The 20257-nt window shown below is 44.3% G+C and overlaps 1 protein-coding gene across 1 annotated transcript in view; it reads left to right on the top strand.

Moving 5' to 3' along the window:
- The window catches only part of CNTNAP2 (contactin associated protein 2), a 1739191-nt gene that overhangs the window by 1521926 nt on the left and 197008 nt on the right, over window positions 1–20257 (top strand). The window contains exon 16 of the mRNA XM_081799929.1: window positions 15322–15492. Within this exon, the coding sequence (XP_081656055.1) occupies window positions 15322–15492 (171 nt within the window). The remainder of the gene's footprint in view (window positions 1–15321; window positions 15493–20257) is intronic.

Raw genomic sequence — 20257 nt, 5'->3', positions numbered from 1 at the left:
ATTGATGAGAAGCCAATCCTGCCGAGATCTGCAGGAAGCATTCTAGGAAGAGGAAACCAGTCCTGAGATTGGAACAAGCTTGATAATTTGAAGAACAGAAAGAAGGCTGGGGTAGGGGCACCTGGGTGGCTCAGCCAGTTAAGCGTCTACCTCCAGCTCCAGTCATGATCCCAGAGACACCCCGCCAACCATGCTGGGCTCCCTGCTCAGCGGGGGGTCTGCTTCTCCCTTGCCCTCTGCTCCTTCCCCTGCTCCTGCTGTCTCTCTCACTTGCTCACTCTCCCTCTCAAATAAATAAGTAAAATCTTTAAAAAAAAAAAAAAAGAAGAAGGCTGGTGTGGCTGGAGCAAAGGAGAGTAGAACAGGGTGATATCAGAGATAGAGACAAAATGATGCAGTCCCTAGATGATGGATCTTTTATGAAGTCTAGGGCTGTGAGTGATGTACAGTAGGTTCTCAGAGGACATATGAGGCGAAGCGTGGTGGTCTTCTCCCCAGGGTACCTGGGCTTTACAGAAGAATCTCCTCTGGATCTTCTTCAGCTGAAATTTGAAGATAAGAATACAGTAGCCTCTTCAGGCTCCCTTCAGCTGCCAGGAAAGCTCAGCACTGAGCAGGGAGCCTGATGTCGGACTCGATCCCAGGACCCTGGGATCATGATCTGAGCTGAAGGCAGACACCTAACAAACTGAGCCACCCAGGAGCCCCTAAATTATCTTTCACGCTGCTCTAGCTCAATGTTTCTCTATTAGGCTCCCCTCGCATTCAACCCATCCCAAGTTCTAACCAAAAACTCCCTTTCCTACAGCCTTGCAGCTTTCATGGACTCTCGTCTCTGCTTGCTCTTCCCTTTCTCTCTTTACACACACACACACACACACACACACACTCATATATGAGCGTGTGTATATATGTATCAGGCACAGAGACAACACACACATACACTTTTTAACAAAATGGAGCCATCATACCCATTTTATCCTGAAAATTGTGTGCCACGTAACAATACACAATTGACAATTTGCATAGGTCTGCTTTACTATTCATGCCACATCGTATTATATTTGCTTAATATACTATAACAGATTTACACATTGCGGTTGTTTTCATTTTTTTGCTATTAGAAACTCTTTAAAATTTTACAAACCACTGAAGCACCAAACTGCAAAGGTGTGTGCGTGGTGTTCAACTGGAGGTGGAGGGTGGGAGATTAAGGAGAAAGTCAAGTGGACTGAAATCAGCAATAAAGCGACCATTCTCCAATACTAAATGTACTTGAAATCTATTCCCCTGCATCTGTAGGTAAATGTCCTTCTGTTCTTGAAACAATAAATCCCCATAAACTTCCCATAAAGTTTTGCCGAGGTGAAATGTGAGATTGGTTCCATCAGAATCCATTCAGGGCTTTGTGCACCTTCCGATCTGAATTTTAAAGGCCCTGTTTTTCCTCCAGGAGCCCTGGGACTGAGAAAAGGTCAGAATGCAGCGTGTTTCAAAGCTGCTGTGCTCTGGGTGGCCGCCAGCCTGCTGGAAATAATTGCTTTCAAAACCCAGATTAAGCCACCATCTCCTTGGTCTCAAATTAGCATAACCTACAGCACCATGCAGTGGTAGTCAACACTGTAACTTTAACTTTTTGTTATATTCTAAAGTCGCTTTTAGAAATACTGAGATTCCCAAACGGTTCGATTCTGAACAGGTAGTCTTTACTTTCAGTAACCCCAAAGGCAAGACCGAGACCCAAACCTCTATTTTACAACTTGAAATCTTGAAGTGGAAGATATGAAGTCCAATCATAAAGTGACATGTCGCACCGAATTGCATGGTAATAATCTATGGGATATGTCATTAGCCGGGTGCGTACTTCTGCCCCGGAGAGGGAGGGGCACCTGGGCGGCCCCGTCGGTGAAGCATCTGCCTTTGGCTCAGGTCGTGATTCCAGGGTCCTGGGATCGAGTCCCCCATCGGGCTTCTTGATCAGCGGGGAGCCTGCTTGTCCCCCTGCCTGTGCTCCCTTTCCCTCTCTGCCAAATAATTCAATAAAATCTTAAAACAACAACAACAACAACGGAGGGGGAGGCCCTGCTCTTTGGGGTTGCGGCAGCCCTCCTCATTCAGCGCCGACCTCCTTGGTGGCCAGGCAGCCCCTCCGAGCAGCATGCAGCGCTGCCCAGCCCCGCTCAGCTGTGACTTCGTGGGGACAGCCTCTTGATGCCAGGCATCTCAGCAGCTGGGCACCCACCACTCCAGCCGTCTGTCCTGCCCTCATACAAATTCCCAGACTCCTTTGCAGTAAAACGTTTCTAAATCAACACAGCAGATACCATTGCACCCACTTTATTATTTGTCATGATTCTGTGACACAACGTTATCAACTTCCTGCTGGTCCCACACGGTCTCAGACCAGTCGGTGTCCTTGGCAATCAACCTGAATCCTCTTACAATCCTTACCTGGGGGCGATCACAGCCAACACCGTCAATGCACCCAGCTTCACACCACCGAAACAACAAGGGATCGCGATGGCAAACGGAATCATGCCTTCAGTGTGTTCTTTTTATCCTGAAAATCTGAACATCTCTTTCGGCTTTGATGCATTATTTACTTTTACACAGGAAATTATTTTCACTTGGCCACTGAATGGAATTGTTTTCAGGCTCTCTTTCAACTGCCTTCCCTTTTTCTTGAGTATTTGCGAGTTGTTAAGAAACGGCAGCACGTTATGTATAAATCCAGGCATGTCTCTCACCCTTGCACACACAAGAATCTGTCATTTTTCTATGATTAATAATAAATATAGGCCAAGAGAGGTGTTTTTGCCCTTTTAGAGTGCTTTGGTATTTCAAAGTGCTTCTATATGATGCCCGTTGCTTTATATCATTACAACAACCCTGTGATGAAGGAATTATGTTTCTAATTTACAAATAAAGAACCGGAGGTTTTAAAAGCTTGCAGCCTCATTTCCCCACCTCCTCTTTGCACCACGGTCTGTTTTCCTGCCTTACTGCTCCTGGAGACGGTTTGGGGGGCAGGGGGCAGGTTAGTTTTCAGAAGGAAAATGACAGTATCTATGAATAGGACATATGAATCTTTTTATTTCCTGTAATGAAAAGAGCACAAAAAGGAAACTTTGATTTGTGTAACATAATTGTGTGGATTGTATCAAGCCATTACTCTGCCGCATAGGGCCATTTCCCACGTTCGCATCCACCATTCTGCTGAAATGGGCAGCTTTCCTCCACAGTTTACACACCTAATGGATTTTATATAAAATCTGTTTTTCTATGGATGTGGGGCTCTGGGGGTTCACGGTCTATCAATACGTGAGGCCTGCCTCACATGACAGGATCCCTGCTCCGCACAGCGGCTGAGTATGGCAAACCACATCGCAGTCTTATATTTGTGCTATGACCCTGCTTCCTTGCAATGGGGCCAATGATAAAATGGGAGCTGAATGGTATGAGGGCATGAATCGCAATTGCAGGGAGAGAGAAAAAGTTAAGAGGAAGTAGATAGCAAAGGGAGACATAGTAAAGACAAGGTGACACCCACGGGTCTGGCAGCCCTCAGAACCATTAATGACCACCATGAGTGCACGCTAAAGACCCCCTGGTCTAGAAGAGGGCCGGCGTGTCAGATCTCTGAGAATGGGAATGTTGAATGTGCCTAAAAGTCCAAGTAAATAATGCCAAACCAAAAAAAAAAAAAAGAAAGAAAAAGAAAAGCTCCCGTCTGAATGGGCTAAATAATTCTTCGATTCAGAAACAGGAGAAGGTAGGTTTTGCAGATGGTCACCAAGGAGTGGTAGGAACTAGTAGTGGGATTATCAATGGTTCAGATCTTTTTTAAGAATACTTTTTTTTTTTTAACTTCCTCAGGAAACACCTATTGAACAAATCTGTGCGTGAGGCTCGATATTACAGGTAGAAAGAAATAGAAAATATAATCTCTGCTCTCTGAAGTTCATAGCCTAGCAGAGGAGAGGAACACATGAAAGTAATTCTAATGACGCAGCAAGTTAAGTGAAATGGTAGATACAGGATGTCACAGGAGCAGGGAAAGGGTGCTGTGCCCTGCGGGGGAGGGGTCAGAAGGCCACCTGGAGGTGGTGGCACCTGAATAGGACCTTAATGGGAGAGAAGGAATTAAGCCCGATGCAGTGTGTGAGCGGGGAGAGCCGGGAAGGGCAGGTTGGAGAAAAGGATAGTCCAGAAAGAGGAAACCATGCAAATAGTGACACGGAGTCCACACACAGAATTGTGCGAGGTGGGAAGTCAGGGCAGCTGCATGTGGCTGAGCACACGTCCTGAGGCGAGGGGGAGAGGGAGAGGAGGCTGGAGAAGTAGGCCGACCCCTGATATGCCACATCCGGGAGTGTGCAAGGTATTCCACAGGCATTTGGAACCAGGAGAAGTTTTATTCATGAGAGTGAAACTGTGCATTTTGGCAAGATTCCTCTGTTGGCTCTGTAAGGACTGGATTTAAGATACTAGAAGCAGAACCTAAAGTTAGTGTGTCGTCCAGGTGAGTGGGGATGACCTGAGCCCTGGCATCGGAAGGAACAGAGAGGAGGGGACTTACCTGTAGAGTATTTCGGAGGTGTGGTTATCAGGCCTTGGGGGTGGGTTGGACGAATGAGTCCCATTTTTTCTGGCTTGAGTGGCAGAGTGGGAACAGCTCCGAAGTGGAGAATACTGGAGATAGAGTTAATTTGGAAGAAATATATGTTCACTTTCAGTCATTTAGAGTTCGAGGTACTTGTAGGTCAAAGCAAAGGTGTCCAGTAAGAAACCCATATGTTAATCTTGAACTCACAGTAGCGATCTGTGTACATAAATTTCAGAATCACTGATCTATGGTTAGCACTTGAAATCATGAAAGGGAGTGACGGCCTCACATCGCCCAGGAAGAGAAAGAAAAGCAGATTTATCCCTGGGACTGCCATGCAAGCATCGAAAATTTAGGCAGTCCCTGAAGCAGCTCTCCCATGGCACTTCTGTGTACTACATTGCTTGTTAAATATGTTTAATTTCAACCTGCATGTAGTCATATAAATTTGTCCTACAACCTCCAGATACAACAGTCTTACTCTTGCTAAAGCAAACACATCTTCCTCCAAGCCTTTGTTCATCAGGGTAGGAGACATTCAGGCTTGCTATCCCCTCCTTCTTTGGAATCGATCACCCAGAAACCTTTAGAGTTTACCCAAGACAGACATTTGAATGAAGAGCAGGGAGCACAGATATTTCCATTACAGACCTAGTTATTCATTTCCCCACTTCTGGTGAATAATTTTTACCTTTGAATCCCATTATACTTAAGATGACTAGTGTACCTAATTAGGCATAACTAATAGTCCCAATAAAGTTTGAGGAAATTTAGGGATCTAACATGGAGACTATGGAGAGTTTTAGACCTCCTCCCCATCTCCAAATATCTGACTACACACAACTGTTTCAGGCATTCAAAATAAAATAAAATTACCTCTTTAGTACCACTGTGTTTATATGCACCACTGACAGATTCAGTGTGTGAGTTTCCATGACTGATCAGGAACAAGCCTGTTTCATCACATCTCCCCATAATCAGGCCACTGGTCTGCTCACAGCAGGTGCAGAAAGCACCGTGACCTCCGCGTTTCACTATTATATTCTCTTTCTCTGTGGGACCCCAATCCCATTCTTGCCCAAAAGCACCAAATCCCAGAGAGACACAGGATGAAAGATTTCTTACATTGTTGACCCCGCCCACAAGCCCTTATGTTGTAACAACAGAAAAGACTAGCTGGTGAAGGTGACACCTTGCAAGTCAATGACATTTTAACTTGGGAGCCCTTCATTTTGAAGTTGAGCTTGCCCTATAAAATCAGGCTGGGAGCTGAGCAAAGCTACTTTTACCTTTCCTGAATGTGCAAAATGGTTTAATTAAGGAAGTCATTTTTTTTTTCTACCCATATGACACCTCTACAAATAGACTCAAATCTACATGCAAATGAAGCCATCTGGCTTATTGTTGTAAATAGCACCCAGCCCCTGGTAAACAATAGAAGGCTCATGGCATAACTCACAGAGAACCCAAATTCCTAACCTTGGGGTCACTAAAAATTTTTAGAGTAATTAGTCTCCTCAGAGCTCATATTTACATTCAAAATCGCTTGCCACTTAAAGCAAAAGCTATAGTTACGCTTCTCAGTGTGGTCCCAGGACTGGGCCACTGGATGGCTCTGAGGAAATTGCTGGACCTGACGGCCATTGGCGTCCGGACCACAGCCGCAACCATGGCCTCACAAAACCACAGCCCACAGCTGGAGAGCCCACGAGCAGTCTCCTTCCTCCATGTTGGGCAAACGCTGAGTCTCTCTTTTCCTCGTTACCCATCTCCTTACTGAGGAGGCGGAAAGAACGCCTGCAGGTATCTCGGGTACACCTTTGTTCAAATGAGATTATCTACGGATTATCTACTTTCTTAGATGCCCCGCCATCCTTTTGTTCATCAGATTTTTGTTCAATGGCTGCTCTGCAAAATAATATGTCACATTCCCAAGGCTCACGGTGACTCCCATTTGTGTGTCCTGAAGGAATTTTTTTAAGGCAGTAAGGAGACGAAGAAACGGGGAGCACACAGTTTTGAAAGCCAGTAAGTGGGGAGCAGAAGGGTGAGAAGAGAATGGGCTGAAGGGCAGACATGGGTATGAGTCTGAGATAAGCCACTTGGCTGGAGAAGTCAGAATTGGAGGTTGTCTCAGTTTAGCTGGGGGCGGTTTGCTGCTCCCCCTTAAAGAATTCACCCACGGGGTAAGGAAGGCTCAGGAGGGGCCTCAGGGTTTGCTGACAAGCTCTGTACCTGTCTAAGGAAAGGAGGCTCCTTTCCCATCCTCCCCCACTCCTTGGCTGAGCCCTCAGACAGTGACTGCACGTGACACCAAAGCTGTCAGACGTCGTGATTAACGTCGTCTTGGTGGTAGTAACAGTAGTAACAACATGTTGACCACTTCCGTTGTGCTCAGCACCCTGCTAAACCCGTTTTCTTCTGTGATTATCTTCTGTGATTCTCAACACCCAATAAGAGAGGTTCCATTGTTATTCCATTGTACAAATGAGGGAATTGAGATTAAGGAAGATCAAGAAACCGGTTGCAAATCACCCAGTAGGGGTGGGTGACAGAGCCAGACTCTGACTGTGGAGCCTCTGTGTGGGCCAGCATGCAGCAGCTTCACCAAGTGACACGCCAGAGCAGCCCCATGAGGTCACTTACTGTCACCCCACCACCCTCTCCTCTCTGCCTCCGCAGCACTCCCTGCTCTTGCGACCACCACCGTCACAGGGGGACCTCCAGCATGTCACATGTTCAGGTGCTCCCTCCTTCCCTTCCTTCAGCGAACTCCCACAGGTTCAGGAATGGGAGTGGGCAGAAGGCTCCATGAGGGTGAGGCTCACAGAGGATGGGTTGGAAGTCTGTGTGGTGTGAGCTACACCCCTAGTTCACATTCTCCAGTCACACCATTGGCTCTCCTGTTCTACCTAAGCAGGAGGTGAGAGGTTTACCCTCCAGACAGCAGGCACCAAAGAAAAAAGAGGCAAAACTCCTCCATTAAAACAGAAGAAAAACATGGAAATCTATTATGAACCCCCTCAGCCTCTTTCCTCTGAGCAACCAGAACATTGACCACCACATATATATTCCTCATGAGAAAGTTGGAAGATTCTTCTCTCAAGAAATCGAATGATCTATGTCCAAATAAAGGTCACAGATACTGACATTTATGGGGGCCTTTTGATGAGATAGGGAGCTCTCCACATTGTAGTAAAGCCCAGTCATCAATAAACCCACCACCACCCCCAGATCCACACACTCAGAGTCCGGTCCACTTGCTAGTAATTCACTGGTCCATATGAAGGGAAAGGGAAGACTCACCAACCATTGCAGGTGATGTCGGGGACTTCATGAAGGAAGGAGTCCAACTAACAACACGGCAGGGAAGGGAATCTCAGAAGAAACAGATAATGCAGAAAGCAGAAGAAAACTTTTTATTTTTTATTTTTTTATTTATTTTTTTTTAAAGATTTTATTTATTTATTTGAGAGAGAGAATGAGAGACAGAGAGCATGAGAGGGAAGAGGGTCAGAGGGAGAAGCAGACTCCCCCGCTGAGCAGGGAGCCCGATGTGGGACTCGATCCCGGGACTCCAGGATCATGACCTGAGCCGAAGGCAGTCGCTTAACCAACTGAGCCACCCAGGCGCCCAGAAGAAAACTTTTTAAAATGAAATTAATTTTCTCAGATAAGAGAAGATACTGCATCAAAAACTAATAACAACAACAATAATAATAACAAACAACCTAGAACAGAGTGCTGTAGAAAGGGGAACTATCTGAAAACAAGAAATAATAATAATAATGTAATTGCTGAAATAAAAACACAATAGCAATGTTGAGAATAAAGCTGAAGGAGTGTCCAACAAAGCAGAGCACAAAGAACAAAGATCTAAATTAGGAATGCAAAGGAGTAAGAGAAATAAAGATAAATATAAAACTAATAGGTGTGTGAGAAAGAAGGATTGGAAAAATTAAAGTCCCAGGCCTGATGTGGGGAAGAGATCCATACCAAGGCAGTCGTATGAAGTTTCATTTAAGGGAGTGAAATATCCTGACAGTTTCCAGAGAGAAAAGGTACAGATTACGTAGGAGAGGAAAAAGTTGTCCTCAATCCTCTTAGGGTTCCTGGCTGGATCTAAAAATTAAACTGACAAAGACAGATTAACAGGAGAAAAGCACACAAATTTATTTAAAAGAAGTTGTACATGACACGGGAGCCTTCCTAAAGAAATGGTTAAGCCTGAGTGTTTCTGTACTAGATTTGTTACGTGATAGAAAGTCATGGAAAGACATGATGGGACCATGTATGAGCTACGTGGGGGAAACTCAGCAAGTCTGTTCTGATTCCTCTCAGGTCCCTTTGTCTTTTGAGATGAGGGTGCTCCTTTCCTCACATGAGGGTCTATGACCTGTTTCAGGGGAGGGTCAGAGAGTCCTTCCTGCACCTGCCATTTCTTACATTCCTTCAGCTTAAAATATTCAATATACTAAGGTGCCATATTTGGGGGAGCATGTCCTGAACCCCATCAGTTACATACAAGATGTAGTAATCAGAAAACATTAGCTTTCAGGGTGCCTGGGTGGCTCAGTCGTTAAGCATCTGCCTTCGGCTCAGGTCATGATCCCAGGGTCCTGGGATCGAGTCCCACATCGGGCTCCCTGCTCGGCGGGAAGCCTGCTTCTCCCTCTCCCACTCCCCCTGCTTGTGTTCCTTCTCTCGCTGTGTCTCTCTCTGTCGAATAAATAAATAAAATCTTAAAAAAAAAAAAGAAAACATTAGCTTTCTCAATAACCACACAGAGACCTTGAAGATTAGTGAAGAAATGCCTTTAAAATTCCATGGCAGAATAATTTTCTGGAGTGTTTCAATTAGGTGTGAGAGTAGAGTAATGACTCTTCAGAAAAGCAAGGATTTAGAAGGTTGACCTCCTACATTGCTTTTCTGAAAAAGCTACAAGAGAATGTGCCTATGGAAATGAGGGTGTAGACCCAGAAAGAGGGATCACCCAAAGTTATGGGGTCCAAAAATTGGGGCATTTCATACTGAAGAGTAGCATAAGGACAGCCTGCAGTAATGGCAAGAAACCGGTCTCAGGACCCCAGAGCTGTGCATCAACCCTGAGAAGGGCCAGCCCACAGGGCAACAGGAAGACAGAGGCTCTAGAAGGCACCTCTGCGGGACAAAAAGAGGAGTCGCTAGATTACCCAATGTGTGTCATGTTGGGAACATTTCTGGGAAGAGTTTTACAGGTATGTTGAAGAATTTGGAGAGAATTTATGACAGGTACAAAGAAAACCAAGCCAATGAGAAAAGAGGTAATTATTGATTCAAGAGAAACAAAAAAATTATACACATAAAATATAATTAGATTTTACTAGTTGACTCATTAGTGAATAATACATAGTCCTAAAAATGTAAATGTTGAATTTCAGTATAACCCAAAATCTGTGAGTTTGCCAGTTTGGGAGAATATGGAGAACGGGAATAAGGAGAGGGGGTTCTAAAAACGCTCAGCCTTCATCTTGCATTCAGGAAAGTCAATCAAGTATATCTACAATGCATAAATTAATACATAGCGACACGTACATTTTAGAAATACAAGGATATGAAAGAGTTAAAGTGTAGGAGTTGTTGCTAAGAAATTGGGCTGGGATGGAAGGGGTAGAGCAGAGAGTTGCATTTTGATCTGCTCTTTGTAGCACCACAGGACTATTAAAACTATGAACCTGTAATACTTGGTTAGAGATTAAAACTAGGCTTCAAACTAACTGCTGCTGTTGACCTAAAAAAAAAAAAAAAAAAGGTAAATTGAGGCAAGCTCAAAATTGTCAAAAAGATGAGTTTATTTGGGAAGAGCAGAGGAGTTGCTATTTGGGACACGCAGACCATAGCAAGCTCCGGGCATCCATTGAGGGTTTGGGGAAGGCTGTGTTTATGGGCAGGGGATGGAGAGAAGAGAGAATTCAGTTAGGTCTGTTAAAATAAAAAACAAACAAAGGCCAGCTGTGAAAATTCCCCAAGCAGACAAAACCAGTCCAGTCAGACAAACAAAGCTCAATTCAGCTTATTTTTCAAGACCGGTGCAACCCAGGTCATTTCTTGTTCATGCCTCTGGAAACCGTAAGCAAAAATTTCCTGAGATTGTTATGAGGTAGCCCCCGACCAACTCCTTATCATTTAAGAAACTCCCAACATTGTCAGATTTCTGTAAATCAGGCATTTATGGGAAATCAGTCTGTCAGTCCTTAAGTTTTCTTTTCCTGAGGGCACATGGCTGAGATTTTCCATTTTTTACCCTCCAGTTCCATTTTAGATTGACGTTCTTTAACACTGCCCAACAGAAAATATCCTTGGGAAATCTGAAGCCAGAATCCCGTGCCAAGTAATCATTGGTGAGTTTAAAGTACATGGCTGTTAAAGAATTTGGATGAACATATGGTGCAGCACTTTCTACTAACGATGCACTAAGGTTTGCGGGGATGATAAACGTCAGCAAGGCCTGGTTGGCTGCCCCAGCCCCACTCTCCTGCACTGGCTGGAGATATCTCCCTGGCTTTCCTGCCACAGGAGATGGCCCAGGCCTGGCCCAGGATGTATTTAAAGAGCTTCTCACATGGCCTGACACCTCACGGCAGCCATGTTGCCCAGCCTTCGATTACTGTTGCACGGCCCTGGGCTGGTTCCCTGACCCCTTTAACCTGCCTCGTTATTCTGTGGCTGCTGACTGGCCCCTCCGGTCTCAGGTAGTTATTTCTGTTCTGTTTCACACTTTCCAACCTTGCCCCCTTTCGCCTGTCCACACCTGCTAAGACACCAGTCCTTGCCATACAGCAACATCTCTTTATTTCCAGCGTGGTGTTCTCATCCAATGTCACTTTCCCCTCTATAGCCCTGACCTTGATAGCAAGTACAAATTGCAGCTATTTCAATAATCTTAAGGTTATGATACCATCACTCTTGCAAATGCATGGCATCATTCATGAGGTCTGTAGGGAAAAATAGAAATTAAGTCACGGGTAAAAAAAAATTATAGTGTGCTAGTGAAAGCAGTGTCCAGTTATCAGGAGGTGCTGAAGCAGTGTCAGCTCTTGTTTATCTTTATTTAGTATCTTCAATACTCAGGTTCCCATAAGGTAGATTTTTGTCCCATGAGGACTTTGCATATGGAGTGGAATTGGATATAACCACAAGGGGCAGCTATTCATTTATTCACGGATGTAATAATTATTTATTGAGTACTTACTATGTTCTGGAGCCAAAGGTTACAGAGATGGAATGGTTTGCTCCTAGCTTTCAAGGAGCTTATGGTCAGTTGGGAACAATATAAACAATAATAATGCTATAAGCCCCTTGCATCATGAAGCACAATGAGCACTAGAAAAAAAAGCACTTGTGTTATTTTGTTATAACCAAAAATCCCAGGGACTGGGCCACAGACTCACCAGAACAGCCTCACAGAAGTTTATTGGGGTCTGGAGCAGTGGCACCCAAACTTTCTTATTGTCTACCCTGCCCATCAAAACCTCCGCACCCGCATCCCTGTGCACGTGTTTACTTACCGATTCTGTCATGTACCACTAAATAGAATTTCTGATGTGCTTGGCTCGTGCCCCACAGCTCTCCTTCAGCACCTCCTGGGTAGACACCTCAGCTCTGACACCACCAGTCAGGTCCCGAGAGAGTCCTCACTGCTGCCGATCAAGAATCTGGACTGAGTCCGTTCATCCAGAGACTCGGGACATACAGCAAGTGACAGCTTTAAAGACATCCCGAGAGAACCCAGACATTTCCGGGAGGAAGACTAGTAACCACCATTTGCACAAAGCTCAGTTTCCCTGTGAATATGTCTATTCAAAAGGCCAAATTATTTCGAAGTTGCTTAGTGAGCATAGAATTAGAACAAATGGAATTGTGGTCTGTAGGGATCTTTCATCAAACTGGAAGAACTGATTGAATTGCCCTTCTCCTCTCCGGGGATATTTCTGTCTAAATAATCAGCGCTGGACCTCAAATAAATACTGACATGTTTTACTTTTAGCGTTCCTTTTTCTAGAATCATTTTAGACAACTGCCCTTCTGTTAATACATCACCACCTCAGAAAACAGGAATGCACTTGATTGGAATGAAACTTTAAAATGTTAATTACATTCACGTCCTGGGGATTCAGCCTAAAGAGACAGAATTGTTTTGCTTTAGGCTGAAGCATGGCTGAGGGACTCTGAGCCTCGAAGGCTCCTCGGCTTCTCGGTTGTAAGAGGACTCTCATCCAATTAGGGTGAGCTGCATCCTGCTGGCCCTGGGGACTGGACTTCATTCCTCCCAGAACTCTGGTTGGTGGGAGGGCTGCAACTTCTAGTTTGATTGAGGTTTTATCTTGAGAGACCTTCATTCTCAGTTAGCAGGTAAAGGTGAGCCCAAAGCCCCCTCGCAGTAAATTCAGCCAGATCTTGAGTCAGGAAGAGCCCTCGGCCCTCAGATGATAGCAACTTACACAATAATCACAATCCTTTCTTTTCAGGTATTATTCTAACCAATATCATATCGTATTCTTGTTCCCAAGAGGAAACTAGTCTATTTTGCTCCTGATGAAAGCTATGATATTGCAATAAAAAAAAAAAATAGCTCAAAACTATACTAAGACTTTTGGGACCCCTGAAATAATAGGGGTCCCAAAAGGTAAAAACCTTAATGAAAACATTTACAAACATATTTTGCCCTGGCTTACTGGTTCTAAATTGCCATTCACTTATCTAGATGTCACTATATCCTAGATGTCTCTAAGAACGAAAACAAATACCATGACTTAAATAAGAGGGTATTTACATATCTCATATAGTAACAACATTCTATATTTAATTTAAAATTAGGGTTTAAGAATAGCTGCACCAACACAAAAATAGTTTTATTTAAGAATAGCAGTTGAACTTAATATTATATATGTGCATAATTTGCATGAAAGAAAGGAAAAAATGTAGTATAAAAATGATTAGAGTGAACCAGGGGCACCTGGGTGGCTCAGTTGGTTAAGCGACTGCCTTCGGCTCAGGTCATGATCCTGGAGTCCCGGGATCGAGTCCCGCATCGGGCTCCTTGCTCGGCAGGGAGTCTGCTTCTCCCTCTGACCCTCCTCCCTCTCATGCTCTCTGTCTCTCATTCTCTCTGTCTCAAATAATAAATAAAATCTTTAAAAAAAATGATTAGAGTGAACTTAATTGATTAATCGTGTTCTTTGAAGGAAAGATGTAGCAAAAATCAGTAAAAAGTAAAAACAAAAAAAACCCTCAGATGTTAGAAGAAGATTCTCCACAGACAATTTCCTGGCCTAGTAGGGTTTTATTCAGCGATTCATGAATCAGGAAGCATCTAATCTAGGAGGGAGAAATTATCTCCGAAGAGCTGTGCAAAGGAAGTAATTTTTCTTGACCAAAGTGAGGAGGAGCAAGAAAGTTGCACTGGATGTGTGCTGATTGGCAAAAGCAGAGTTACTTCCCTTGTGTGCAGCAAAGAGGAGGCTTGGAGCCCAGTTGGGTAATGTGTGCTGAGTAGACAAAAGCCAACTGGTTGACTTGAGCCTTCTTTTCTGGGAGAGCAGGGCGTTGAAACTTCGTGAAGTTTTGGTTTGCCACCATGGGGCTTAGCATGAGTGGCTCCATCTTGGGCCTAATCTGGTGATGTTAACATGGGTGTAGTATTACAAGGAAAGGCTTTAGTAGCTATTTTAAAGCATGCTTATGTATTTTAGTCCTTAGCCAGGATAGTAAACATACTCAGAAATGTGCACATTCAAAAGGAATTTCTCCCCTGGAGATAAAGTCAAGAGTCAGCTCCTGGTTGTATTAAATTCTTGGCCCATCTGCTCTAATGGAGTGTGAGTCATATAGCTTAGTTGGGTGTTTTTATTTTGTCCTGTGAACTGCTTTTCTCCTGGGGACACTGGCTACGATCAAGTGAAGGGGGGAGGAGTATACAACTGTGTCTTCCCCATGAGTTCAGGGATAGAGGCTGATGGAGAGCCCGTAGATGAGCTCAGCTCAGCACTCCTCACCCCCTCACCTGAAATCCCCAGGAAGGAAGAAGCTGGAGGGGGAGACATTCCCTTTACAGCAACTAGCCTGTGGAGGTTTGGAATGGGAGGGGTGGGAAAACGATGGCCTTGCCTGGTCATCCAGCCTTCTCACCAGCACCTTGCTTCCCAGGGCTCCCCCCACCCCCCACACTGTATTCCCACAACACCCATACCCAGTGTCTGAGCAGGCGCTGGTTATTCAAAGACAAAGGTGGATGAGAAGCAAGAGCAGAATACCAAAGACCCCATTCCTGTTCTGTCCCTCGAGGTCCAGCCCAGGTGTTTCTTGCACCAAAACTAAGCCACCAGTACATATGCGAGAGTTCAAAACAGCCCCCACCCGCACATGGTCGTGCCAGGGGTGTCCCTCTGCTTTCTCCTCTACCAGCACTTACTCCCTAGAGTCCCTCCAGGGCTGCTCTTGGTAGGAACCCCAACTCTCGATCATTAATAAAACATTTTCTTACACACAGACATAGACCTTGGAAAAAGTCAAAAATAAGTTGGTGGGGATTTTGTGCAGTGATGTGCAACAGGATATGAGGAAACGAGCTATTGCCAATGGAAACTTGTCAAAACTCAAGAAAGGGCTCTCTCTTTCGTTACTCCCATGATCGAGGTACGAATTACCCTGTTTGTTTGTTTGTTTTTCTTCCACAGGAAATTATTGGAATGCTGCCTCTTTCCCAAACCCATCATCCTACCTGCACTTCTCTACTTTCCAAGGGGAAACTAGTGCTGACATTTCTTTCTACTTCAAAACATTAATCCCCCGGGGAGTGTTTCTGGAAAATCTGGGCAACACAGATTTCATCAAACTTGAGCTGAAATGTGAGTATAAACTCTCTGTCAACTCGTGAATAGCCTCTCTTGTCACTTCCGGTGGATCCCGACCCTGACTATGTAATGTCATTGGATCCAAACATCAGTGGTTGCCTTCGTTCCAGAAATGGTGCTGGAAGGTAGATATAGAAACTCGAGAAAGACCTAAGCACCCCCCCACCCTTGGATTGCTCCCAAGGAAGCAGGCACATTCAGAGATTCCCAAGCAATGCTATTCAAGGAAGAAGATGAGAGAATAAATTGCTCCCATAACACGGGGGGAAGGGTGTGTCTTTAAAGTTTATATATATGTTTCTTTTCCAGGGATTCAGGGTTAAGCGGAGACAGAGGACTGTGTAAAGTGATCAGGTGTAAGACATAAGACAGTGGGAGGAACAATACAAAGGAAAAGAGGGATAATAAAAATTAATGTCTGTATGAGTTAATGAAGCAGTGTAGACACAGCATTATGTTCTATGTAGAAACTTTCGAGTCTGCAGCTTTCCAGAATAGACCCCAAACCCACACACCCTCTAAAAGGTTCCATTCTGAATTTATTTAGCTAAGGGTACAGAAACTAACATAATCAGAGCAAGAGTAGATGCTGCCAAGCTTAGCTCAGCTCAGCTTGCCTTGGATCCCAAAGATCCTCACGAGGTCGTGTGGTTCAGGGAATGCCGTCTGTGGAAGGTGGGGGTTCGCTGGATGTGAGAGGGGCAGTTCTCATTATTCCAGAGATATTTTATTCTCGGGGCAGTAGATCAGCTTCCAGAATGTACAGTCCACAAACTCCGAGGTTTGGTGAATATTTGCACACGTCAGGCTCTCCTGACTGTTCAGACCAAGAAAGAATCGGCACAGATGACGGAACGGATACACAAGGCAAGGCCCCCATGTCCTTCCACAAGATCTCGGTGCCCCTCTCTCACATCAAAAAGTCTCCTTTCTCCCAGTCTGCGCCCTTTATCTGAGGGCCTGTGTTACTGGGTCTGGTCCCATCATGATCCCAAACCCATTTCCTGGAAATATCTGATGGACTATTTTTCTCTTTTTGTAGTTGCAATTATGCAATGTAGTCTTTTAAAAAGGGACCTCAGGCAGTGTTTTTCTGCTGTGATCATGGGATTCTTTTTGTAAAACAGTGGACTGTGATTAACAGTCTTTGGAATTCATAGTCTCAGGTCGAAATCCAAGTCCTTGGGTAAATTGCTTCATCTCTTTGAATCCCAATTTCCTGATCTGTAAAATGGAGGTAGTAATTTGTGGGGTCATTATAATAATAGAATATGGATACTCATAAAGCATTTATTTCAGTAAATAGGAGGTATCATGATCATATTCCTGAGGATGCTCGTTATAGATCTAATCTGAGCCAGATCTGATTGAAAGGAAAACTGAGAATATTCTAGTCCTAGAATTAAAAAGTAAATAGTCAGGGACACCTGGCTGGCTCAGCCAGTGGCACATGTGACTCTTGATCTTGGGGTTGTAGGTTCAGGCCCCACGTTAGGTTGCAGAGATTGCTTAAAAATAAAATCTTTAAAAACAAAAAAGTAATTAAAGAATCATCCTCTCTTTACGTGATTTATGGATTGGAATTATTTTAAAAGGATTTTCATTTCCACAGTTAAAATTTATTGATTCAAACTATTTCCCAACTTCTACATTGGTTGGATTATATTTTAGAAATACCTCATGGCAAAAAAGAAAACTGACGATCCATATTTGAGTAATTCTATATGCTTCTATAAAATTACCTTGTCCTTGTTTTGTAAGCCTGCGCCTGGGTTGGAAAGAAGACAAACCAAATATAGACAAAGCAAAGGTTTCTACTTAGCACCTGCATAGTAGAATTTCAGTTATTTCTGATGTTGAAAAATCTTCAGAGATGCTCTCAAAGTTTCCCCAGTCTTTCCATTAGATGAAAACTCTGCAGAGGGAGAATGATAGCCTCGTTTTGTCATAGTGTTTCCCCCTAGTAAAGAAGTGTGGGACATTCAGACCAGAGGCTGGCCTCTGCTTGGAGTCCTCTGGAGCTTCTGACAATTACTGAGGGTGGACGAAAGATCCTCCAGTGGCAGAGATATCGAATGCCCATCATGCTAGAGCATCTCCAGTGAGGTTCAAAGGAACCTATGAGAGAAAAGAAGGCACGTTTATATATTTGAGAAAAACTTCCTCAAAGCAAATAAGAAGCAGTGGTTTCATGAAGAACATGGAGGAAAAAATGGCCAGGTGGAGGCTTGTGGCTGCCCCATTTATCACATTGCTCCAGACTCTTCTCTGCAGGATGCACAGGCGGTGGATGGGAGTAGAGCACTCTATCCCCAACCCATCTCTCTCTTGTGTGGCTGAGGCGCTCTGCACACCTGTTTTCCCGGCCAGGAAGCTCAGAAAAGATGGTTCCTGAAGTCACACTTGTAAAGACTGTCTCTACTGTTTTTTCCCCCTTTAACTTGGTAGGCTTTCTGATCTCTTTCTGATAGGAATTCAAATTTTGTTTCTCTGCTTGTGTCCCTGAGGAATTTTGTCACAGTTCATGCCTACACAGTTCATGGCTTCCAGAATAACATTTCTGTTAATTAAGTACATCGTGCCCTCCTGTCAGGAGTAGAAGATTCTTGACTCTAAGAACAGTGAGTCAGTTCCACTGAGTTAATGAGATACCATCAACATCTTACTGTGCAAGTAAAAAAAAAAAAAAAAATGCAAGATAAAATTAGACTGATGTTACTCATTAGCATACTTTACAGGTAAAATTTTAAGACTATATTTCACTTACTATCTGTGTGTGTTCATTCATTCAGTGTTTATTGAGTACCTACAATGTCCCAGATGCTGTGCAAGGTGCAGAGGGAACATAGTCAAAAAACCTAGTCATGCCTTCTTTTCCTCAGAGGGAAATCAGAGTTCTTTCTGTTTGTTTTGGAGGGTAGACAAGTAAATCAGTAGTTACGATAATAATAAAAATAGCTCAGCTTTATACAGGCTCACTGTGTCTCCGGCACTCTTCCATGGATTTTTCCTAAATCAACTCACGTTCCTAACCAGCCTTTGAAGTGGGCAATACCATGAACATCTCTACCGAGGAGGAAGATGGAAACCTGCCTGGGAGACAAGGAGTGCTTCCCAGGGAGTGTAATGCTTTAATTAAATTGTGATGGTGAGCAGGAGCCAGTAAGGTGAAGAAGGGGGGAGGAATGGGGATCGAGAAGGAAAATGTGGCAGGAGGGGCACAGCAGTGAGTGAGGCTGTGGGGGACAGAACCCAAGGACTCAGCAGGGAGCGGCCGCCGCAGGGAGCCTGTGTCGTGGGGAGCAGAGAGCTGGAGCAGAGGGGCTGGCAGGGGCAGAGCACTCAATGTGCTCTGGGCTCGGGACAGATTTGGCTTGATGTGGTCCTGACAGTGACAGTGAGCAGGGGCAGAACGCGACCAGCTTTGCATTCACCTGAGAGAAGATGGAAAGACAGACAAGAGGCGATGGGGCCCCTTGTTAAGATAGAGGCAGAGGGAATGGAAGGGAGAGACAACAACATAGGGGTAGAGATGTGAGAGACCCTTAGGAGATAGAGTCCACTGGTTTTAACAAATGGTCGTGAGGATGAAGTGAAAAGGAAGGTTCTAGAATGAAACGAGTGTTTCTGGTTTTGACAGTTGTGCAGGTGGAGCACCTTTTACTAAGAAATACGGCAAAATGCAAACTACATTTGGATATTTTGAGTTTGCGCCTGTATGGGATATGGTAGTTATCTGTCCAGGTGGACATGTCTAAAGGGGGCTGTACATACAAGTCTGGATCCCAACAGAGAGGTTAGAGTCAGAAATACAGTTTGAGAGTCATCATCACTAAGAGAATCATTAGGAAATAAGTATTTGGTGCCTTCAGCATGAATGAGGTTGCCCAGGACAAATGTATAGAGACAGGAAAAAAAGATGTCCAAGAATGAAACCCATATTTAAGGGATAGAAGGAAACAAAATAGCTTGTAGCAGATGAGCAGAGAAGTAGGGAGACAGTGATATCCCAGGGATCAAATGAAGAAAGAATTTCAGAAAGAACAAAAAAAGAGTGTTTGGTACTACTGAACTGAGAGGTCACTAAAATAAGGACATAAAGTGTCCCTCAAGTTTATCACGTAGAGGTCAAAAAGTAAGACCGTGTGGGGTGAGTTGAGGTGGATATGGGGGTCAGGGGACTGTGGTTTTGTTTGTTCTTGCAGCTGTTGTATGTGGTAGAGACCTGAGCTCACATCTATAGTAAGGAGGAGAATCTGGCAAACAAGAAGAGGTTGGAGGAATGGGAGAGAGGGACTGTCTGCAGAAGTGAGATCCCCGAGGAGGTGGAAATGAGTGCAATCCAGAATCCAAACATCTGAAGGGGCTGAAAGAAACAGGTAAAAGTAAGGAGGAGAGAATAAGCCACAAATGTGGCAGTCCCTTTCCAAATCAGAAGTGATTTTGTGTTTGTTGTTTTTGTTTGCTTGTGTGTTTGTTAGCATTTTTGAGATGGCAGGGGAATATTGCCCTGAAAATATTCACTAACCACCACGGATAGATCCATTTATTTTTTCAGAGTTACCCCTAGGGAACAACTTGACTTGTCTAGAGCCCTTTTCTGGCTAAGATGGTGATCATGACCATGGTCCCATCGTCAGACCACCACTTACTGGGCACCTGCCGGGGCAGAGGCAATGGGTAGATCCTGGAGAGTCTAAGATGAAGACAAGGGAACCCAACATTCTCACCTAATGAGGGAGACAAACACATTGATAAC

The sequence above is a fragment of the Leptonychotes weddellii genome, chromosome 12 (assembly GCF_054177405.1).
Source record: "Leptonychotes weddellii isolate Sample4059 chromosome 12, ASM5417740v2, whole genome shotgun sequence".
Lineage (NCBI taxonomy): Eukaryota > Metazoa > Chordata > Mammalia > Carnivora > Phocidae > Leptonychotes > Leptonychotes weddellii.
Note: the sequence above shows the minus strand (reverse complement) of the source record. Positions and strands in the feature narration are given on the sequence as shown.